A 24,843-nucleotide genomic window follows, 5' to 3' on the forward strand; every position below is an offset into this window, starting at 1 on the left:
GGCATTGTGCCTGGTGTAACAGTGAATTTTCTGGTGACACACTCCCCTTAAAGGGAACCTGTCACCGGGATTTTTTGTATAGAGCTGAGGACATGGGTTGCTAGATGGCCGCTAGCACGTCCACAATACCCAGTCCCCATAGCTCTGTGTGCTTTTATTGTGTAAAAAAAACGATTTGATACATATGCATATTAACCTGAGGTAAACATCTCAGGTTAATTAACCTAAACATCTCAGGGTAATTTGCATATGTATCAAATCGGGTTTTTTTACACAATAAAAGCACACAGAGCTATGGGGACTGGGTATTGTGGACGTGCTAGCGGCCATCTAGCAACCCATGTCCTCAGCTCTATACAAAAAATCCCGGGGACAGGTTCCCTTTAAGGACGGGCCTAGTTTAATGCTCCAAAGATTTTATTTTATTTATTTATTTTTCATTTGTTTCCTCCTTTCCTTCCGCCTTTCAAAAGCCATACTATGTTATTGCCGTGGCAGTTTGAAGGCTTGTTTAAAGCAAGAGGAATTACATTTTTCAATGTCATCATTTTGGGTTACCTCTACTGTATTAAATATTTATTTTTATTTTTTTCGAGGGTGACACTGAGAAAAAAACTGCAATTCTGTCCCTGTTTTTAGAGTTTTGTTTTTAGTGTTCACGGTGCGGTAAAATTGACATGTTAACTTGATTTGGTGTGTCAGTACAATACTGGAGATGTATATGGTTTTTATGTTTTACTACTTAAATTTTTTTTTTTAGAGCTGTTTTAAAAAAAAAAAAGCTGTGTGTCATATCCTAATACCCATAATTTTTTTTATTTTTCCACCGATGGAGCAGTGTGAAGGCTTCTTATAGTTTTTATTGATACCATTTTGGGATACATGAGACCTTTTGGTCATTTTTTATTTAATTTGATGGGCGGAAGGTGAGGTGACAAAAAAAAAAGAGACAATTCTGGAATGGAGAGGGGTTTTTTCTTACGCCATTCAACATGGGATATTTTAATAGATCAGGACATTATGGAAGCCACAATACTGTAAAAGCAGACGTAGGCAGATGCCTATTTCACGCTGGCGCACCACAGGTGAGGCACACCGCAGGCACACCCTCCCTATCACTTTTCAGCTTGTGCTGTATACCATGGGAGTGCTGTGAGCAGGGGCGCACCACCAATGAGGCGAGGTGAGGCCGCACCAGGTAGGGGCAAGACGGCGGCAGAAGAAGAAGGGGGATTATGTCTTTCTGCAGTATAGTATTGGGAAGCACAGCGGGCACAGTATGTGGCGCTGTATTTGTAGTGTCCCACTAGGTCAATGTGGGCACTACACAAGGGTTAAATTGGGCCACGTGGTACTCCTACTCCTGAGGGACAGTGGCAGTGTATTTAACCGTCCATTTTAATGTATTTTCTATATGTTTTTATATGTATTGTTCCCCTGTGATATGTACAGCAGGCCTATTAGGGTGTAGTTAGGCATCCTAAGCACTAGGGGGAGCCAGTGAACACTTAGTATAAATACTTAGACCCAGACAGGGAGGAGTTGGTCTGTAGTCAGGAGTCTGCGGACACAGAAGTGAGAGGGCACCAGCCAGAGACATGCTGAGGGCCTCCTCCTGACATGCAGCTGGATAGTCCAGGCTTCTAGTTGCTACCAGGAGGCTATTGGGAAGAAGTCCAGCCTGCCTGTGGATAATGAGCCAGAGTTAGCTCAGAAGATTTACCCCATGAGAAGAGTTACCTCCTGGGAGAAAACCTGCAGTTCCCACAAGCCAAGCAGAGCCAGTGTTTCCAGCTAGTACAAGTAAGCTGAAGGGCAGAAGAAGTAGTAATATAAAGCAAGGATAAATACCTGAGGAAGATTGTTTGCTAAGGATAAAAGCCAGCATTGAGGTTTCCGGGCCTTGGGATAAAACCAGACAGGAGTTCTAAGGAACAGTGTACACTATTTCTGAGGAGAAGGTACAGCCTGATCTGAGTGTGTTGTTGTTTACCCTCTGAGTATCTTGCAAGGAAACAGTATACCTGCCATAATTGTGAAAGCCTGCTTGTGAAGTGTATCTTATATGTGGAACTGAATTGACATCCAACTGTACAAAGTTGAACTGTTTTCAAGTAAAGCAAAGTTTGGTTCACCATACCATCTGTGTACCTCACTTATTACAACTACCAACCAGGGTGCCACCGTTACAGGCACTGGCGTCACGTTTCTTAAAGGGACCTTGCCCCAGGCACATAAAACACCTGCAAACATCCAGGGCACCTCATCCACCACCAGGCCTGGTCCCTAAATACAGAGTGTGCCCCAGAGGACTCCTGTGCCAGCCTCTCCTTCACTGCTGTACGCCTGCCCAGGGTTCTCCTACAGAACTGTGAGTAACCCTCGCTTGCCCAAAAACCGTGACCTCACAATCGCAATACCCTGCAGGTCTGGCGTGCTGCATATTACCCTGTATGCTTTGTAGCTCTGTATGTAATGTTTTCCAAGACTGGAGGGAAGGGGTTAGGTTAAGAAATTGACATTGGGGCACCGTTTCAGTTTTCGCCTCAAGCAGCCGAAAGGCTAGGTGCACCGCTGGGGGTGAGCAGTCATCCTATTATCACCAGAAGACTGGGGTTGCCATGAAAGGTAACACTTCATCTCCCCCCCCTCCTCCCTTCTCATTGATTATTGCCCATCTCACAGAGCATGCCCACAACACCCTCCCAAGGAATGCATTACGTGCTCTTCGTGGCTTCTGTAAAGCCAATCCCTGCCCTATAAACCGGGTGCAGAAAATGTATCCCATCCATGTCACCAAAAAGTAGAAGGAAGTAACATTTGTTAAGACTATATGAAGTAATATATAAGAGGCTGTATATAAAATATGCAAATACGGAGTGTGAGGGGGAGCGGTGAGGGCCGCACTCGCCCCATAGGGTGCTGGGTGGCAGCGGCGACCTCTCCTTGCTATTACTTGACTTTGCGTCACTACACGTGACTGTATCTCTTATACGGTCTGCAAAAAGTGAAAGCAGATAATGGAGCTATGATAAGAGGGAATGAGAACGAGTCGGGTGAAAAGAGGAAGTTCTTGCAAAGCTTCCAGTCCGTGCAAAGGGATAATCATTAAGCCCAGGACTTGGCTCCACCGCCAGCGAGTGCACCATGGTGAGTACGAGGCATGTTACATGTGTTACGGCGAGCTCGACTGCAGCAAAAGCTTCATGTCCGACCTCTTCATTTACAGCGCTCCCATCACAGACGCTGGCCTCCGGGAGGCTCCTGACCTCTAATGTCCGGTCGTCTGGTGCCGAGCCTCATAATAGGGAAGTAGTCCCTGTAAGAAAAGACGTATCAGATGTCTGCGCCTTGGCACGTATATATAGAGAAGGAATTTGTATGTGTTGTGTTGCATTTCTTTAAGGGGGGGGATTGGAGCGCTGTATGGCGGCATTATTTAAGAGGGCTTTCCTATAAGTGATAGGTGTCTGATCGCTATGAGCATTTGAATGGAGCAGCGGTCACACATGCACACTTCAGTCCTACAGACGCGTGTCCGACGCACCGTTCCTTCCAGGAGGACAGGACCTCAGTTTTCATGATAATCGATGGGGGTCCGAGCGTTCAGACCGCCAGCAATGTCCTGTAGAAAAACCTCTGGGGTTATTATTTTAGCACAGTGTCGCAGAATTACTGCTGCCCGTTCAAAGACACCACACGTATCGGACAAAAAGCATCTTTAGGGTCCATTCACACGTCCGTAATTTGGGTCCGCATTCGTTCTGCGATTTGCGGACCCATTCACTTTCAATGGGGCTGGAACAGAGGCAAATCCGCATTTCCAGGATCCGCATCCGCATTTTTCGGGATCCGCATCAGTTTTTTTTCGGGATCCGCAATTCCGTTCCTGAAAAAAAATAGAACATGTCCTATTCTTGTCCAACCAGAAAAGGCATTTTCTATTATAGTGTCTGTGATGTGCGGTCCGCAAATTGCGGATCGGACATTGCAGGGATCCGCAAAACACGTAACGGACTCTTATTATGTTTTCTCCACATAGACATACAAATATCATTATAAAAAAAAAAACTATAAAAGCAATGCAGGTGGGTGCTGTGAAGGTGATATCCCCCACCCAGCTCTGAATACACGTATCCGATCGCGTTTTAGAATACTGTACAATTACAAATAACGTATATACTCTGGATCCCTGGTTGGTGCCTATATCAAAAAAGAGCTGGAAGGGGCTGAAAACACCCAACGTACGCTTCGCCTCGCTTCTTCTGGGATTGGATACGTGTATTCAGAGCTGGGAGGGGGATATCGCCTTCGCAGCACCCACCTGCATTGCTTTTATTGTTTGTTTGTTTTTTTATAATGATATTTGTCTATTTGGAGATAACATAATAAAGATGGTTTTGTACTATATGTGCGGTGTCTTTGAATCGGTTTTCAGTTATGTTCCCACATACGATTTTCTGCTATTTAGTACTTGTTTGGGTATAGAATTACTGGCGCCCCCCTAATCCAGCAGGATGGGGGACATGCCGCTACGATACGGCCGCACAGCTCAGTCTACCAGTCGCAGTCGTTTTTTTTTCTTGTAACACCGCAGAGCTTTAGATTTGATTATTCTGCACTTGTGTCACATGGATGAAAAGACGATCTTCCTCTTTCACACAAGAAAACTGTGAAGAGCTGCATCCACATTCATTGTTCTGAATTATTTTTAGAAACAAAAATATAAAAGGAGGAAATCTGAGATGTAGAATATGAGAGGTGGTGGAAAACGAAAACATTGTAGAAAAATAGAGAAAAATAAAACTTATATCTCTGTATACAGAAAAAGTGACAACATGTATAACTTTCTTACATGGCGTTTTGTTTCCTCACCATTTTCAAGATCTCTTCTTACTGTGAGTGAATGAGAAGACTCTTGTTTCCATTCAGAGGGAGTAAACCCTGTCCATAGCCGGTCCTTCTCTCAGCTGAGAAGTGGAGACAATTGTATCCAGTCTAGACAATGCTCTGTGAGCTAAACAGCCAGGACTCCAGACTGATACATTGTAACAAACTAGTACAGTTGTATCCAGTCTGGACAATGCTCTGTGAGCTAAACAGCCCGGACTCCAGACTGATACATTGTAACAAACTAGTACAGTTGTATCCAGTCTGGACAATGCTCTGTGAGCTAAACAGCCCGGACTCCAGACTGATACATTGTAACAAACTAGCACAGTTGTATCCAGTCTAGACAATGCTCTGTGAGCTAAACAGCCCGGACTCCAGACTGATACATTGTAACAAACTAGTACAGTTGTATCCAGTCTAGACAATGCTCTGTGAGCTAAACAGCCTGGACTCCAGACTGATACATTGTAACAAACTAGCAGAGTTGTATCCAGTCTAGACAATGCTCTGTGAGCTAAACAACCTGGACTCCAGACTGATACATTGTAACAAACTAGTACAGTTGTATCCAGTCTAGACAATGCTCTGTGAGCTAAACAGCCCGGACTCCAGACTGATACATTGTAACAAACTAGCAGAGTTGTATCCAGTCTAGACAATGCTCTGTGAGCTAAACAGCCGGGACTCCAGACTGATACATTGTAACAAACTAGTACAGTTGTATCCAGTCTAGACAATGCTCTGTGAGCTAAACAGCCCGGACTCCAGACTGATACATTGTAACAAACTAGCACAGTTGTATCCAGTCTAGACAATGCTCTGTGAGCTAAACAGCCCGGACTCCAGACTGATACATTGTAACAAACTAGTACAGTTGTATCCAGTCTAGACAATGCTCTGTGAGCTAAACAGCCCGGACTCCAGACTGATACATTGTAACAAACTAGTACAGTTGTATCCAGTCTAGATAATGCTCTGTGAGCTAAACAGCCCGGACTCCAGACTGATACATTGTAACAAACTAGCAGAGTTGTATCCAGTCTAGACAATGCTCTGTGAGCTAAACAGCCCGGACTCCAGACTGATACATTGTAACAAACTAGCACAGTTGTATCCAGTCTAGACAATGCTCTGTGAGCTAAACAGCCCGGACTCTAGACTGATACATTGTAACAAACCAGCACAGTTGTATCCAGTCTAGACAATGCTCTGTGAGCTAAACAGTCTGGACTCCAGACTGATACATTGTAACAAACCAGCACAGTTGTATCCAGCCTAGACAATGCTCTGTGAGCTAAACAGTCTGGACTCCAGACTGATACATTGTAACAAACTAGCACAGTTGTATCCAGTCTAGTCAATGCTCTGTGAGCTAAACAGTCTGGACTCCAGACTGATACATTGTAACAAACCAGCACAGTTGTATCCAGTCTAGACAATGCTCTGTGAGCTAAACAGTCTGGACTCCAGACTGATACATTGTAACAAACCAGCACAGTTGTATCCAGCCTAGACAATGCTCTGTGAGCTAAACAGTCTGGACTCCAGACTGATACATTGTAACAAACTAGCACAGTTGTATCCAGTCTAGTCAATGCTCTGTGAGCTAAACAGCCCGGACTCTAGACTGATACATTGTAACAAACCAGCACAGTTGTATCCAGTCTAGACAATGCTCTGTGAGCTAAACAGTCTGGACTCCAGACTGATACATTGTAACAAACCAGCACAGTTGTATCCAGCCTAGACAATGCTCTGTGAGCTAAACAGTCTGGACTCCAGACTGATACATTGTAACAAACTAGCACAGTTGTATCCAGTCTAGTCAATGCTCTGTGAGCTAAACAGTCTGGACTCCAGACTGATACATTGTAACAAACTAGCACAGTTGTATCCAGTCTAGACAATGCTCTGTGAGCTAAACAGCCCGGACTACAGACTGATACATTGTAACAAACTAGCAGAGTTGTATCCAGTCTAGACAATGCTCTGTGAGCTAAACAGCCCAGACTTCAGACTGATACATTGTAACAAACTAGCAGAGTTGTATCCAGTCTAGACAATGCTCTGTGAACTAAACAGCCCGGACTCCAGACTGATACATTGTAACAAACTAGTACAGTTGTATCCAGTCTAGACAATGCTCTGTGAGCTAAACAGCCCGGACTCCAGACTGATACATTGTAACAAACTAGCACAGTTGTATCCAGTCTAGACAATGCTCTGTGAGCTAAACAGCCAGGACTCCAGACTGATACATTGTAACAAACTAGTACAGTTGTATCCAGTCTAGACAATGCTCTGTGAGCTAAACAGCCCAGACTCCAGACTGATACATTGTAACAAACTAGTACAGTTGTATCCAGTCTAGACAATGCTCTGTGAACTAAACAGCCCGGACTCCAGACTGATACATTGTAACAAACTAGCACAGTTGTATCCAGTCTAGACAATGCTCTGTGAGCTAAACAGCCCGGACTCCAGACTGATACATTGTAACAAACCAGCACAGTTGTATCCAGTCAAATCAGATGCCATCCGTGTTGTGTCCATCGGTCATTAAAAAAAATACTGATGTGTGAACAGACACATTAAAATCAATGGGTATGTGTGCAGTCCGTTTAAAATGCGGACAGCACACGTCAGTGAAAAATGGAAGTGTGAACGAGGCGTTTCTTTGGGTTTCCTGTTCTCTAAATAGGAGCGAGTTAAATAGGCACAATTTTGGTATGTTAATGTCAGCACTGCTGTGGTTTTAACCTTGTTCGGACAGTGCCCGCTCAGTGTGTTAGTGCCCCTCACACAACCTCGCAGAATCCAAAGTCAATTCCAGAAGTCAACCTGGCACTGGCCAAAGAGCAAATATTAGCAAATGTATCAGGAGCAGAGGAGAGCAGAAAAGTGAAATCTACACAACCCCTGGGGCCTTCATGCCAGCCAATACTGCACCCCAGTAAATAAAGGGGAACACAAAAGCAACACAAAAATTGAGTCTTTTATTAACCCCTAAAGTAAGCTATTTGGGGCCTTAAAGGAATTTTCCGGTTCTATTATATAGGTAATCACTGTGTAAGAGCTCATGCACATGGACTCCAGACTGATACATTGTAACAAACTAGCACAGTTGTATCCAGTCTAGACAATGCTCTGTGAGCTAAACAGCCCGGACTCCAGACTGATACATTGTAACAAACTAGTACAGTTGTATCCAGTCTAGACAATGCTCTGTGAGCTAAACAGCCTGGACTCCAGACTGATACATTGTAACAAACTAGTACAGTTGTATTCAGTCTAGACAATGCTCTGTGAGCTAAACGCAGCAGTTGCAGCTGCATGGATGTCTCTGCTAGTTTGTTACATTGTATCAGTCTGGAGTCCAGGCTGTTTAGCTCACAGAGCATTGTCTAGACTGGATACAACTGTGCTAGTTTGTTACAATGTATCAGTCTGGAGTCCGGGCTGTTTAGCTGACAGAGCATTGTCTAGACTAGATACAACTCTGCTAGTTTGTTACAATGTATCAGTCTGGAGTCCGGGCTGTTTAGCTCACAGAGCATTGTCTAGACTGGATACAACTCTGCTAGTTTGTTACAATGTATCAGTCTGGAGTCCGGGCTGTTTAGCTCACAGAGCATTGTCTACACTGGATACAACTGTGCTAGTTTGTTACAATGTACCAGTCTGGAGTCCGGGCTGTTTAGCTCACAGAGCATTGTCTAGACTGGATACAACTGTACTAGTTTGTTACAATGTACCAGTCTGGAGTCCGGGCTGTTTAGCTCACAGAGCATTGTCTAGACTGGATACAACTCTGCTAGTTTGTTACAATGTATCAGTCTGGAGTCCGGGCTGTTTAGCTCACAGAGCATTGTCTAGACTGGATACAACTCTGCTAGTTTGTTACAATGTATCAGTCTGGTGTCCGGGCTGTTTAGCTCACAGAGCATTGTCTAGACTGGATACAACTGGGCTAGTTTGTTACAATGTATCAGTCTGGAGTCCGGGCTGTTTAGCTGACAGAGCATTGTCTAGACTGGATACAACTGTGCTGGTTTGTTACAATGTATCAGTCTGGAGTCCGGGCTGTTTAGCTGACAGAGCATTGTCTAGACTGGATACAACTCTGCTAGTTTGTTACAATGTATCAGTCTGGAGTCCGGGCTGTTTAGCTCACAGAGCATTGTCTAGACTGGATACAACTGTGCTAGTTTGTTACAATGTATCAGTCTGGAGTCCGGGCTGTTTAGCTCACAGAGCATTGTCTAGACTGGATACAACTGGGCTAGTTTGTTACAATGTATCAGTCTGTTCGGAGCGCAGGCTACCTGCTACAAAGGTGTTGTCATATCCCGTTTTGTGTGGGCTAATGTGTTCAGCATTTGCTGCACTTTTGCTTTTCATTTATAGGTTCTAAAAGGGTTTTGCTGCTGGAAAGACCTTAAAGGGGTTGTGTCACTTCAACTAATTGCATTTATTATGTAGAGAAAGTGAATACAAGGCACTTACTAATGTTGCCTTTTTTTCTGGATTCATTAATTTTTCCATCACATTATACACTCCTCGTTACCATGGTTATGACCACCCTGCAATCTGGCAATGGTGGTCGTCCTTGCACACTATAGGAAAAGATCTGGCCTCCCTGGTGGCCAGGACCACAGGAGTGCACATAGGCCAGCACTTTTTCCTTCATCAGGGATCAGTAACCTTCAGCACTCCAGCTGTTGTGAAACTACAACTCCCAGCATGCTCCTTTCACTTCTGTGGGAGTTCAGAAAACAGCCAAGCAAGTGTGCATGATGGGAGATGTAGCTTCACAACAACTGGAGCGCTGGAGGTCGCTGATCACTGCCCTATATAGTGTGCAAGCAGGACCACCAGTGCTGGATTGCAGGGTGGTCGTAATCATGGAAACGAGCAGTGGATAATGTGATGGGAAAATGAATCCAGCCAGGATACAATATGGACGATCACAATACATTAGTAAGTGTCTTGTATTAACTTCCTCTACATTATAAATGCCATTTGCTAAAGTGAGAGAAGGATTGGACAGTTCTATAGAGCGCAGGACGGTATCTGCAAAATTGGCAAGGGTGGTGTGCATGAGCGAGAATGTCACCAATATACAGCTGCAGGACAAGCATAAGCAATCCAAATTCTACAAAACTACATAAAAGTGACAGGAGGGTAAAAACTTCTATCACTACTGGATTCTGCCCCCAGAGAGGTGCGCAGAAGGATTAGTGCCCCCTCCCCAATAATAGTGCTCCCAGACTGTCCTCATTAGCAACAGTGCCCCAATAATGATAATGCTCCACAAGAGTGCCCCCATTAGTAGCAATGCCTACATATTGTGCCCAATAATAATAATGCCACTACAGTACCCCCACTAGTAATAATACTACCATAGTGCCCCCAGTATTTATAATGCCCCTCCTGCAGTGCCCCAGGTAGCTCTAATGTTCTCTTGCAGATATAACTCCCCTGTACTGCCTATCTATTATATATATATATATAAAAATTAGTTTCTGTCTGTCTGTCTCTAGACTGTTAAAGGGGCGGCCACTGTGAAAGTCACTGTTAAAGGGGCGGCCACTGTGAAAGTCACTGTTAAAGGGGCGGCCACTGTGAAAGTCACTGTTAAAGGGGCGGCCACTGTGAAAGTCACTGTTAAAGAGGCGGTCACTGTTAAAGGGGCGGTCACTGTGAAAGTCACAGTTAAAGGGGCGGCCACTATGAAGGTCACTGTTAAAGGGGGGAGCATTGTGGGGGTCAATGTTAAAGGTGCGGCCACTGTGGAGGTCAATGTTAAAGGGACGGGCACTGTGAAGGTCATTGTTAAAGGGGGGAGCATTGTGGGGGTCAATGTTAAAGGTGCGGCCACTGTGGAGGTCAATGTTAAAGGGGCGGGCACTGTGGAGGTCATTGTTAAAGGGGCGGGTACTGTAGAGGTCACTGTTATGGGGGAAACTGTCGATTAGAGATGGCCTTGCAGTTCGCTCGGCGGTCGTTTCGCGGCGAACTTTGCTTGTTCGAGATTCGCCGAACATGCGAACATATGGAGAAATTCGCGCCCGCCATATTATTTTACATTGTGAAGAACTTTGACCCATGACACATCCATCAGGTGGTACAGGACAGCCAATTGAGACGTTTCAGCACATGGACACACCCCCTACCTTATAAATAAACCTGATCTGGCAGCCATTTTACATTCAGTGTTTTGCCAGTGTAGGGAGAGGTTGCTGTGTGGAGCAGGGACAGGCTGTTAGGGACACCAAACGCTAGCTAATCGGGCCACAAAAGTCATTTTAAGGACTGGTATAGTTGTGCTATCGATAGGTGTGACATACTGAGGGGTGCATTATACTTATAATATGCTTTTATAATGAGTCAAAAACACATAGATCTATATAGTGATCACCTGGAAGTCAGCGCCTAGGGGCTAGGGGCTTACTAGGGCCATTTTTATATAGGGTAAGGTTCCGGACGGGGTCACTTATCAGGGCGGGTGGTCTGAGGTTAGGCTATCAGGGCCAGAATAGCACCCCCTGTAGGGCAATATCAGGGACAGTTCTTTGCCCATCCTGTCCTTCAATACCACATCATCATCTAGCCCAGGGATAGATGGTTTTTGCTTTCCCTCCGGGATTCATCGATGTGCACTGGAACCCCCCGGATTGTGGTAGGACATATGGTTTCTGATTTAGTGCCGCCGAGCACTTGTTATTGCTAGATCTATGCATTTTGCTTAACTTTAATAATTTCATTTATTTTCATTTTGAGGGATATCTTTTCCATTCACACGTCCGCAAAATGGGACCTCATCCGTTCCGCAATTTTGCGGAACGGGTGCAGCTGCAGACCCATTCATTTTCAATGGGGCCGGAATGTGCTGTCTGCATCCGCAGATCCGCACTTCTGCATCCGTGCTTCCGTTTCCGCAAAAAAATAGAACATATCCTATTCTTGTCCGCAATTGCAGACAGGATTAGGCATTTTCTATTATAGTGCCGGGGATGTGCGGTCCGCAAATTGCAGAATGCACATTGCCGGTGTCCGTGTTTTGCGGATCCGCACAACACTTACGGACGTGTGAATGGACCCTCATAGTAACATTATTATAGGTTACGTTTTATCTTTATGTATATTCTAATGGATTGCCTTCCTTGTACAATGTTATAATGTACTTTCTATGTTAGACAGTATATTATAGCGCATTTGTATTGTGCGGCAGTTGTGTGCGGTTCTGCTGCGATACTGCAGGTATATAGAGGGACAAGCGTTATTGGAACAAATCATTTCTACTGGTGTGATATACCAGTCGCCCCCCAAAAAAACTGATTGAAGCGGGGTGTTATATACCGTCCAATATACTTTCTGTATAGTTCATTTGCGCATGCGCATACACGAAAATTATATTGCCGATATTTCGCATTGAAAACAAAAATGAATGGAGATCGCAAATTCGAATAATCCATCTGGTATGTCACTGTCCATGTTGTGGGACTATTTGTGCACTTCTAGTAATTATTTCTTAGCTGCAAATATGAGCTAAAGGTTTTTCAGGTTCGCCTGCCATTAAAATGAATGGGACCCGCCGTGAACCTGTGGTTCGCGAACATTTGATAGCGTTCGCGAACCGCCCCGGCAGATGTTCGTCCATCACTACTGTCGATATCTTTTTCCGACACATGGAAACATAAAATGAAATAGATTAACCCCTTAAGGACACAGCCTTTTTTCACCTTAAGGACTTGGCCATTTTTTGCAAATCTGACCAGTGTCACTTTAAGTGCTGATAACTTTAAAATGCTTTGACTTATCTAGGCCATTCTGAGATTGTTTTTTCGTCACATATTGTACTTAATGACACTGGTAAAATGAAATTAAAAAAAAAACATTTTTATTTATAAAAAAATACCAAATTTACCAAAAATTTGTAAAAAATTGCAAATTTCCAAGTTTCAATTTCTCAACTTCTATAATACATAGTAATACCTCCAAAAATTGTTATTACTTTACATTCCCCATATGTCTACTTAATGTTTGGATCATTTTGGGAATAATATTTTATATTTTGAGGATGTTACAAGGCTTAGATGTTTTAGGGACCAGTTCAGGTCTGAAGTCACTTTGTGAGGCTTACATAATAGAAACCACCAAAAAATGACCCCATTCTAGAAACTACACCCCTCAAGGGATTCAAAACTGATTTTACAAACGTCGTTAACCATTTAGGTGTTCCACAAGAGTTAATGGTAAATGGAGATAAAATTTCAGAATTAAGATTTTTTGGCAACTTTTCCATTTTAATCCATTTTTTACAGTAACAAAGCAAGGGTTAACAGCCAAACAAAATGCTATATTTATTGCCCCGATTCTGTAGTTTGCAGAAACACCCCATATGTGGCCGTAAACTACTGTACGGGCACACAGTAGGGCGTAGAGGGAAAGGTGCGCCGTGTGGTTTTTGGAAGGCAGATTTTGCTGGACTGGTTTATTTACACCATGTCCCATTTGAAGCCCCCCTGATGCACCCCTAGAGTAGAAACGCCATAAAAGTGACACCATCTAAGAAACTACACCTCTCAAGGTATTCAAAACTGATTTTACAAACTTTTTTTTAACTCTTTAGGTGTTGCACAAGAGTTATTGGCAAATAGAGATGGAAAATTTGGAAAAAAAATTAATTCTCAAATTTCATTTTAAGCCATTTTTTCCAGTAATAAAGCAAGGGTTAACAGCCAAACAAAATACTGTGTTTATTGCTCCAAATCTGTTGTTTGCAGAAACACCCCATATGTGGCCGTAAACTACTGTACGGGCACACAGTAGGGCGTAGAGGGAAAGGTGCGCAATATGGTTTTTGGAAGGCAGATTTTGCTGGACTGGTTTATTTACACCATGTCCCATTTGAAGCCCCCCTGATGCACCCCTAGAGTAGAAACGCCATAAAAGTGACCCCATTTTGGAAACTCCGGGATAAGGTGGCAGTTTTGTTGGGATTATTTTCAGGGTACATATGATTTTTGGTTTATCTATATTACATTTTTGTGAGGCAAGGTTACCAGAAATAGAAATTCTGAAATTTCATCTCCATTTGCCAATAACTCTTGTGGAACACCTAAAGGGTTAACGACGTTTGTAAAATCAGTTTTGGATACCTTGAGGGGTGTAGTTTCTTAGATGGGGTCGCTTTTATGGAGTTTTTACTCTAAGGGTGCATCAGGGGGGCTTCAAATTGGACATGGTGCAAAAAAAAAAATGGCCATCAAAATCTGCCTTCCAGAAACCATACGGCGTTCCTTTCCTTCTGCGCCCTGCCGTTTGGTCATACAGCAGTTTACGACCACATATGGGGTGTTTCTGTAAACTGCAGTATGAGGGTAATAAATTTTAAGTTTTGTTTGGCTGTTAACCCTTGCTTTGTTATTGGAAAAAAACAGATTTTTCGGCACCGTTTTAATTTTTATTTTTTACCGTGTTCATCTGAGGGGTTAGGGGGGGTATTTTTATAGAGCAGATTCTTATGGACGCGGCGATACCTAATATGTCTACTTTTTATTTATTTATGTTTTACACTATACTATCTTTTTAAAAAGAAAAAAAAACATTTTAGTATCTCCATAGTCTAAGAGTAATTTTTTTTTTTGTTTTTAGCCGATTATCTTATGTAGGGGCTCATTTTTTGCGGAATGAGAGGACGGTTTTATTGGCACTATTTTTGGGGGCATATGACTTTTTTATCGCTTGCTATTTCAATTTTTGTGATGTAAGGTGACATAAAAAAACTTTTTTTTGCACCATTTTTTTTTTTTTTTTTACTGTGTTCATCTGAGGACTTAGGGGGGGTATTTTTATAGAGCAGATTCTTACGGACGCGGCAATACCTAATATGTAAACTTTTTTTATTTATTTTAGTTTTACTAAATAATATTGAAAAAATAATAATTTTTAGTTTTAGTGTCTCAAGTCTGAAAACCAGTTTTTTATCCGATTGTCAGTGGCTAAATTGGGGAAGGGGATTATAAATTTAGTACTCCATGGAAGTGTGGTACTCCCTGAAGCAACCAATAATGCAGAGGCCCGGATGATCGGGGCACGTGTCACATTGAGTAGTGGTGTCCTTCCGTATCCCCCTCCTGTGACTCACTCTGCACCTTTTTTTGGGGCCGTCCCTTCTTTCCAGTATGGGGGACCACACCTGGAAAGTGTTGGCCAGGGACGATCCGGGCGCCTCCAGTTCTCGAGGTACTCCGGCCTGCTCTTTCCCGGTCAGAAAAGATCAGGTCCTTGAGGACTGCCTCATAGAACTGAAGGAATGTCCCTGTGTTGCCAGCGCTCCGGGACAGCACAAAAGAGTTGTACAAGGCAACCTGCACCAAGTAGACCGCAACTTTTTTGTACCATGACTTGGTTTTGCGCATGGCGTTATATGGCTTGAGGACTTGATCAGAGAGACAACTCCTCCCTTATACCAATTGTAGTCGACGATACAATCGGGCTTGAGGACCGTTGCCGCGGTACCTCGCACAGGGACAGGGGTGATGCCGTTACCATGAATTGTGGACAGTACAAGGACATCCCTCTTGTCCTTATATCTGACCAGCAACAGGTTTCCACTGGTAAGGGCACGGGTCTCACCCCTGGGGATAGGTACCTGGAGGGGGTGGGCAGGGAGGCCGCGTTGATTTTTCCGCATGGTCCCACAAGCGGACGTGGATCTGGCGGCGAGGGACTGGAACAAGGGGATACTAGTATAAAAGTTATCCACGTACAGGTAGTAACCTTTATCTAGCAGTGGGTGCATAAGGTCCCACACAAGTTTTCCGCTAACACCCAGAGTGGGGGGACATTCTGGAGGTTGAATACGGGAATCTCGCCCCTCGTACACACGAAACTTGTAAGTGTACCCTGAGGTACTCTCACAAAGTTTGTACAGCTTCACGCCATACCTCGCCCGCTTTGAGTGAACATACTGGCGGAAAATGAGTCTCCACTTGAACGCAATGAGAGACTCATCAACCGCGACCTCCCTTCCAGGTACATAGGCCTATACAAATTTGGCCCCAAAGTGATCGATGACTGGCCTGATTTTGTACAGGCGGTCATAGGCATGAATAATGCAGGCATTTCTGGATGGCCCCAAACCGGGAGCGTGTCATGGCCGTACTGTAAAGTGGGGTCTGGTAGAGGACGTCCCCACTCCAGTAATGCCTGAGACTAGGTTTCTTGACTAGGCCCATGTGCAGCACAAGGCCCCAAAATGTCCTCATCTCGGCTGCACTGACCGGGGTCCAGCCACCGGGTGTTAAGCAACGAACTGTTGGGCGTACAGGTTCGTCTGCTCCACCATCAGATTTACAAAGTGGTCACTGAAATAAAGACTAAAATAGTCATATCCAGTGAAGCTCCCTGTGGAAATCTGGATTCCTGGTTGGCCTACAAAATCTAGCTGCAGCACCCCTGGGGGGTCTAGGTTCACACAGCTGTGCTGTGGACCCCAGGCACCCGATTTAGGGTGATGCAACAAAAATTAGTTGTTTTTTTTCTCTCACTAACTTTCCCTGAATATCATTGCCTAACCCAACCTTTCCCTAAATACCTGGGGGTGCTGGGGCACAGATGGGGGTGCTGGGGTGCTGGCTGGAGATCGGTGCAGCTCTGGATCCACGTGCTGCTCTAATTTGAACCTCTCGCCCGCCACCTACCAATCAGAGCTGATCCTGAGAGATGATGTCACCATCACCTCTCAGGATCGCAGGATGGTGATTGGTGTTGTATTATCACACCACCGATCACCATCCTGTTCCGGGTTATCGGGTCCCCAGAGACCCGAATAACCCGGAAAACGCAGCAAACCGCAGGTCTGAATTGACCTACGATTTGCTGCGATCGCCGACATGGGGGGGTCACAGGACCCCACAGCGCATTTAGCCAAGGTGCCTGCTCAATGATTTGAGCAGGCACCGGGTTCCGATCACCGCCCGGTGGTGATCAGAACTATACATGACGTACCGGTACGTCATGTGTCCTTAAGTACCAGGACAACATGCCGTACAGGTTAAATATACCCATGCAAAGCCGGGTCCTTCTGCTAGTCTCTTGTATGTATAAAAATGAGTTTCTGTCTGTCTGTCTGTCTAGACGTCTAGACGTTCTTTATGCGCGACCAAACGACTGGACCAATCTTCACCAAATTTGGCTCACAGGTACATCAGGTATCCGGGAAGGTTTTAGACCGGGTCTCAGCTCTCTAGGACGTACCGTTACTGAGATATTCCCAAAAAATGACCTGCATTTTTTCGGTGACGTCATCGGCGCAGGCGCACTGAGGGAGTGCTGAGGAGGCGAGCGTCCTTCTCTCAGAGCGCCTGCGCCGAATGAAGACAGGCGCGGGATTTGAAACGCTGACAGGGCCAGCCGGAGGAGGAGAGCGCTCGCTGGCCCTGTCAATCAACAGGAGGAGGGGGCTTTTTTTAAAAGGAGGATGCGGCGGCTACCAGCAAGTAGACGCCCTATCGATTTTTAATGAAACGAAGCCACAAACCAAGGTAAGAGCCCTATATAGTAAATAGTCGTTCAATAAGGATTTTAACAAGCCCAAAAATAAAAAATGTGTTTTGGGGGTGTCAGAAGCCCTTTAAATCCGAGCTGCCATTTAAACGGTCACATGTCCATTATCAGCCAATAGAAGCTCGCAGGTCCTACTCCAGGTTGCCATAACAACTGATCACAGGTTTTAGCAGTTTGCAGGTCCTTAAATATTCAGTCATATGACGTATGACGGCACAACTACACTGATACATGCATGGGGGCAGGGGCCACTATAAAACGGACGGGCGCTGTGGAATTCACTGTTGAATGGGCAAGCACTGCGGAGGTCACTGTAAACGGGGTGGGCAGTGTGGAAGTAACTGTTAAAGGGGCGGGTACTGTGAAGGTCACTGTTAAAGGGACAGCCACTATGAAGGTCACTGTTAAAAAGGTGGTCAATGTTAAAGGGGCGTGCACTTTGGAGGTCACTGTTAAAGGGGCAGACACTGTGGAAGGCACTGTCAAAGGGGCGGCACTGTGAAGGTCACTGTTAAAGGGGCAACCACTATGAAGGTCACTGTTAAAGGTGTGGTCAATGTTAAAGGGGCAGGCACTGTGGAGGTCACTGGTAAAGGGACGGGCACTGTGGAAGTCACTGTTAAAAGGGCGGGCACTTTGGAAGTCACTATTAAAGGGGCGGCCCCTATGAATGTCACTGTTAAAGGGGTGGTCAATGTTAAAGGGGCGGGCACTGTGGAGGTCATTGTTAAAGTGGCATGCATTGTGGAGGTCACTGTTAAAAGGGCAGGCACTGTGGAGGTCACTGTTAAAGGGGCAGACACTGTGGAGGTCACTATTAAAGGGCAGGCACTGTGGAGGTCACTGTTAAAGGGGCAGACACTGTGGAGGTCACTGTTAAAGGGTGGGCACTGTGGAGGTCACTGTTAAAGAGGTGGTCACTATTGAAGGGAAGGGCAATGTGGAAGTCACTATTAAAGGGACGGGCAATGTGGAAGTCACTGTTAAAGGGGAGGGCACTGTAAAGGTCACTGTTAAAGAGACAGGCAGTGCGGAGGTCACTGTTAAAGGGTCAGTTACTGTGGAGGTCACTGTTAAAGGGGCGGGCACTATTAAAGGGACGTGTAATGTGGAGGTCACTGTTAAAGGAGCGGGAACTGTGGAGGTCGCTGTTAAAGGGGAGGTCACTGTTAAAGGGGCGGGCATTGTGGAGGTCACTGTTAAAGGGGCGGACACTGTGGAGGTCACTATTAAAGGGGCGGGCACTGTGGAAGTCACTGTTAAAAGGTTTGGCCCTGTGAAGGTCACTGTTAAAGGGGCAACCACTATGAAGGTCACTGATAAATGGGTGGTCAATGTTAAAGGGACGGGCACTGTGGAGGTCACTGTTAAAGGGGCGGGCACTGTGATGGTCACTGTTAAAGGCAGGGCTGTGGAGTTTTTGGTACTTCCGACTCCCCGACTCCGACTCCTCTGTATTTAATATACGAATCTATTTTATACATTCCTTGAAGGAAATAAAGGCAACATACATGTCATTACCACAGAACTACTGGCTAGGAAGCCAACAGTCTACTGTATTGAACAGTTTAAGCAAAATACAAACACAATGTGTTCCACCAAGTTTTTCTAAGCTCTTCTAGCAGAGAGAGGTAGTTGGGCAGAAGCTGCTGCCTTCTCCTTTGTGTACTGATCTTCTGCTGAAGATCGGGCAGTGGGAAGATCCAGGAAGGGACAGGGGAAGGGGCATTTATTTTGAAACATGATTTAGAAGTAGAAGTCTAGTAGAATCCCATAGTCATGTTTAAAGTTTAAGCTAACAATCTGAGTTTACAAGTTTTTATAGCCTTAGCTGAATGATAGCAGTTTTTCAAATGGTTTACAGCTTCAGTCTTGAACTATTGACTATCCATTCCCTTCACTTATACAAGTGTCTCTAGTCCTGCAAAAAACATATTTACCGTATTTTCCGGCGTATAAAACGACTGGGCGTATAAGACGACCTCCAACTTTTCCTTTTGAAATATAGGGTTTGGGCTATACTCGCCGTATAAGACTACCCCTGGATGCCCAGCCCTCCCTTTCTTCAAAACGATCTTCTCCAGTCCAGGGAACTGACTGGGATCTGTGAATGGCACTGTTATGGGGAGGGAGCCCTGTATATTCTAACCCCCAGGCAAGCGTCCCCGTCACCATCGGATCTGAGTATACTCGTATAAGACGACCCCCGACTTTTGAAAATAATTTCTAGTGTTAGAAAGTCGTCTTATACGCCGGAAAATACGGTACTTAATCAGTTATCAGTGAGAGGCTAGGTTAACCATGTTCCCTGTTACAGCGGAACACAACACAATGGAAAGTATAAGTATTGCCGCTCCTTAACGTTGCGTGCCATATAGTAAGCCATATGAAAAGCATGCTTCTTCACGGTCACTTAACGTGTTTGTTTTGCGGTAACGTGACGCACTGCATGCATTGGCCTTTATTCTTATAGTATAGAAGTAATTAATTATAAATTTTTGTGAATTGGGACATTTAAATTTGCTTTTTTTTATTCCAATTTAAATTTAGTAGGAGTCGGAGTCGGTTCATTTTTGCCGTCTCCGACTCCAGGTACCCAAAATTGCCTCCGACTCCGACTCCTCGACTCCGACTCCACAGCCCTGGTTAAAGGTACATCCAACTATGAAGGTCACTGTTAAAAGGGTGGTCAATGTTAAAGGGGCGGGCACTGTGGAGGTCATTGTTAAAGGGGCAGGCACTGTTAAAGGGGCAGGCACTGTGGAGGTCACTGTTAAAGGGTTGGGCACTATGTAGGTCACTGTTAAAGCGGCAGGCACTGTGCAGGTCACTGTTAAAGATGCGGTCACTGTTAAAGGGTCTGGCACTGTGGAGGTCAATGTTAAAGATGCGGCCACTGTGGAGGTCAATGTTAAAGGGGCGGCCACTGTGGAGGTCAATGTTAAAGGGGCGGCCACTGTGGAGGTCACTGTTAAAGGGGCGGCCACTATGGAGGTCACTGTTAAAAGGGCAGGCACTGTGGAGATCACTGTTAATGTGGCGGGCACTGTGGAGATCACTGTCAAAGGGGCGGGTACTGTAGAGGTCACTGTAATGGGGGAAACCGTTGATATCTTTTTACGACACACGGAACATAAAATGAAATAGATGAAATATACCCATGCAAAGCCTGGTCCTTCTGCTAGTATATATATATATATATTGTAGTGTCTCACATGGTATTTCACAGCGTGAAGTAATTGAGGGTGTATATATGTCTCACAGGTTCCTAATATATGCTGAGGAAAGCTATTTAGGAAAGGGTTAAAACCTCTAGCCTGGGTCCTGATGAGGGGCATCTAGGAAGGTGCTGGTTAAAGAACCAAACGCGTTTCAGGGTATACACCCCTTCCTCAGTGGTGGCGACAGTGAGCACTTGATCTCTTTTTATACCTTTTGTAAGGCAGAGTTTGGGTGGGACTGAGCTGATTGGCAAGATGGAAGGCTTGGCCCGGATTCGGATCTCATTATTATAAGCACTGCAGTGGAGCAAGAGCCGGCTGGGAAGAAACGGAGTAACAAAAGGTATAAAAAGAAACCAAGTGCTCACTGTCGCCACCACTGAGGAAGGGGTGTATACCCTGAAACGCGTTTTGGTTCTTTAGGACAGTGAGCTTGACTTACATTCAAGGATTCGTATATAGGATTTACCCACTTTGTCATCAACTGCACCTTTATGGATCTAAAAGATTCGCACATAAGGATTTATTATTAACGGACTTCTAACCGGATGCGCAGGAGCACGATATCCAGGACTGCAGAGAGCGCTCGAGACCGTACCTCCGAAAAGCCGAGGAGTCACGTGAGACGTCATGTGGAGACTCCATACCACGTGGGACGCCGCGTTGGGCAGAGCGGCACGAGAGGCGAGCGGACGGTCCGGCGTGTGACGAAGAGTGGTAAAGTATCACCGGCCACTGTCATTGCATCTGGGTGTCCTGCTGGGACAGATAGATACATTTACGTTTGCCACAGATGTGTTGGGCCACTGGATAGTGTGTATTAGCGCTGCCGGAAAGAGACATGAAGTGTCAGCTTTTTCATCCAGAGACTCCGGAGCGCATTGCTCGGCCTAATATATGGGAGTGACACACGCAGTACCATTATCCCTTGCAAAGACTTGCGGTTGTTTTAGAGGCTATACCAGGACTCCTATTACTCGGTCTCTGGATATGGTTTTATTGCATATTTGATTTTTTCCATTTACAGTTGTTTTTATTGTATTGTATTTTATCGATTAAATATCTGGCTCACCCGCCCAGTGCTGTCTACTATTTCCTAGATTTGGAGTGCCCCTCATTTTTCTTCTTCTATCTTCTCCTATTAGCTTTGGGCTGTTACTGCCCCCAGCCTATCCATTATTATGGGTCAGCTGGCCAGGCTCATTGAGGTTCCTGGCCAGGTTCCTGATTGGATAGTCTTTCTTTAAACACTTTCGGTCTCTGCACTGAAGGCGCCAGTGATAGTATAAGTTCTGTGTATTTGTATCCAGTAAATCCTTGTATCTTGTATCCAGGATCTAGTTCCTTGTCTAGTTGCTCCTTATTGGTGTAGTTTGGTTCTTGTGATTATTTCAAGTCCAGTCTGTTATAGTGGAGGTCTATACTCACTACTAGCATGCTTGTCTACTGCTTGTGGCCACGGACGTTTCCTTGTTCACCTACTCGGCTGTCCTAGGTCTTCAGTGGTCTGGTCCCAGCAGTGTCTCCCTATCCCTGCAATCCCAGCCATCGGAGTAGCGTTGTGCCTTCCATCCACAGGCTAAGGCCTGCTTCTTGCCGGCTATGCTTCCTGCTCCCCGCAGGCTGTGTGCACACCATCCCCTCTCCAGCTGTCACGGATGATGTTGCAGAAAACTGGAAGTTATAAATAAACCTCCGACTGACTTGATACCAAACTAAGGAACATATGGGTGAGCCTTATAAAACCCCTAGAGCTCTCCCTGACTACTATGCCCATGCAAAGGTCTTTATGGTAGACGATTGCATGCCCTCGTACCTAGACTGTGTGACACTTGAAAACCCTATAATAGTGAGGGGACACGACCACCGGCTCCCTGTACTTAATACGGACGGAGTCAGGGTCACCTAGAATCAAGCCAGCAAGGAAACACAAATAAAGGGAAAAAGACTTATCTGAGGAATCAGCAGTTGCAGCCTCCAGCAGTGAACACAATCCAGGAAGTAGTATAAACTGCAAAGTGAGGCAGTATGGGAGGGAATATAAAGGGAGGCAATCAGTGTAAATAGATGACAGCTGGGAGAAGGAAAGGAGATGACAAAGTGAAACCAAAACAAAGAACATCATGCAAGAGGTACAGAAGAACGTCTGCCAGACCTTCTCAGAGAGCTGGCGGTGACACCAGCCCATGGCTGGTCACCTTCTCCCTACCTGTACCTGAGCAATAGTTTCTGGTTCGCTAGAGTTCTGCAAAGGTGCGCCATGTTGGTTTGTCTGTTCCGTGTGCTGACTTCTGCCTGACTTCTGGAATTGTCCCTTCTCTGCCTGTCTGTGTGTCATCAGTGTTTTACTGACCCTGAACAGCTGCAAAATAATTTTCAAAGCATCTCTTCCTAAGGATCTTTGAAACACAGGATGAAACACGGATGGCATCTGTGTTGCATCTGTGGTTTTCACGGACCCATAAACTATAATGGGTGTGCTGGATCCGTGAACACGGACAAAATAGAGCTTGCATCCGTGCTAAAAACATGGACTCACGGATCGTGCTAAAACATTGATGTGTGAATATACACTGAGAAATGGACAATTCTCATAACTTTTATTATCTGTGTATGTTTTTATAACTGTCGTGTGATCCTATACATTTTGATGCCATTCTGTGATTGTACGTGCCGTTCCGTCTGGGCCTGCAATTGGAATACACGCTACCCTTGGAGGAAATCAGATTATCACCTGAATGTTAAAAACAGGCCTTTCGCAAGTGGTAATGAAGATGGTTCCTGGAAATGCAGACACTCGGACAGCATGGAACCTCACCCAGCGGGGGTCCAGCAGCTTTTCAAATCCAGTACCAGAAGATGAAAAAATATATCATAAGCAATAACTCATCTCTGGTACAACTTGCGTGTTAATAATTATAATCAATGCATTCCGTGTGACGTGGGCATCGTAGGGGGTCTAAACATCCCATCCCTGACAGCCAGCTTTCCCACATAACCAGTATATCGCCTTCTGGGACAACCACACCGGTCATGTGTGGTATCAAAATGATCAGCCTGATAATATATACATTATTAAAACATGTCGGGGCCCGAATATCCATTGGTGTGGACAGGAAGCCATGTTTTACTCAGCTGGCAGACATGAAATATTAATAAGAGAGGTGGAGCCTGCACAGGTACTGAGGGCCATCCCAGAAGGCTGGGACAGAATAGAAGGGAGACTCCTCTTAGCTCCACCCTCTGCCGAATGGGGATAAAAATGAACTATTGGGAACATTTCTTTGACGCAATTTGGGGATCCGATCAACATTGGGTTGTGTTCCACTTTCCTTCCGTCCCCGAAAAAAAAAAGAATGGACTCTGACCACAAAGTTTGTTGAGTAAGAACCTTTCTGCTTTTTATCCTTTTATTTTTATACTGTTTCATGCATGTTTATGTATGTCTTATTTCTTGTAACTTTTTGTAACTAAGTACTGTACCTTTTTAGCACATTTAAAGCACATGTTTAATGATTTTGCCTTCTGCCCTGAACGAGCGCAGAACGCGGTTTTTTTTGGGGTATGAGTGCGTTTTGCGTTACCATGTATTTGCTATAAGTGTGGACTGTGCTAATGTGAGCCTGCTTGCGAGTGGGGCTCTGTGGGGTTTTCTATAAGCCCTTAATTAATAGGTGTATTGATTTAAATGCCATAGATGATGATGGCAGCGTGTTGGGGTGCATGAAGGGCTGTGTCGGGGTAATATAAGCCATGTACCGGGGTGGGCTCCACAGGATACAGCGAAGTCACGAACGAGGAAAGCAATTTCGGCCACCAGCTTTTGCAAAACAACCTTTTTACTGAAATGTAGTAAGGAATACAATTCCAAATGCCAGAAACATAAAATGAAGATAGATACTGTATATCCAGCCCGAAGGCTGCGACCCTTGTGCTGCACAGCACGGCGTCACCTGATGGCTGTCGAAGGAAAATCACCTACTGGCGGCACAACTAGAACTGCCTCGCTGTACCTATTATTACTTTAATGAAAAACGTGAATACAATTTTTGGTTGTGTAGGACGGGTTAGCCTGCGGTGCAACACAAGAGCTTACAATCTTACAACATTGCACACAATTCCCCCCTTTCCCTTAACTGACAACGTAGCACGT

General features: G+C 45.0%; 1 protein-coding gene across 1 annotated transcript in view; it reads left to right on the forward strand.

The window, feature by feature from the left end:
- Positions 1–2,944: 2,944 nt before the first annotated feature.
- Positions 2,945–24,843, forward strand: part of FYB1 (FYN binding protein 1) — a 126,097-nt gene continuing 104,198 nt past the window's right edge. The window contains exon 1 of the mRNA XM_040420945.1: positions 2,945–3,150. Within this exon, the coding sequence (XP_040276879.1) occupies positions 3,148–3,150 (3 nt within the window). The 5' untranslated portion in view covers positions 2,945–3,147. The remainder of the gene's footprint in view (positions 3,151–24,843) is intronic.

This window comes from Bufo bufo, chromosome 2 (genome assembly GCF_905171765.1).
Source record: "Bufo bufo chromosome 2, aBufBuf1.1, whole genome shotgun sequence".
NCBI classification, from domain to species: Eukaryota; Metazoa; Chordata; class Amphibia; order Anura; family Bufonidae; genus Bufo; species Bufo bufo.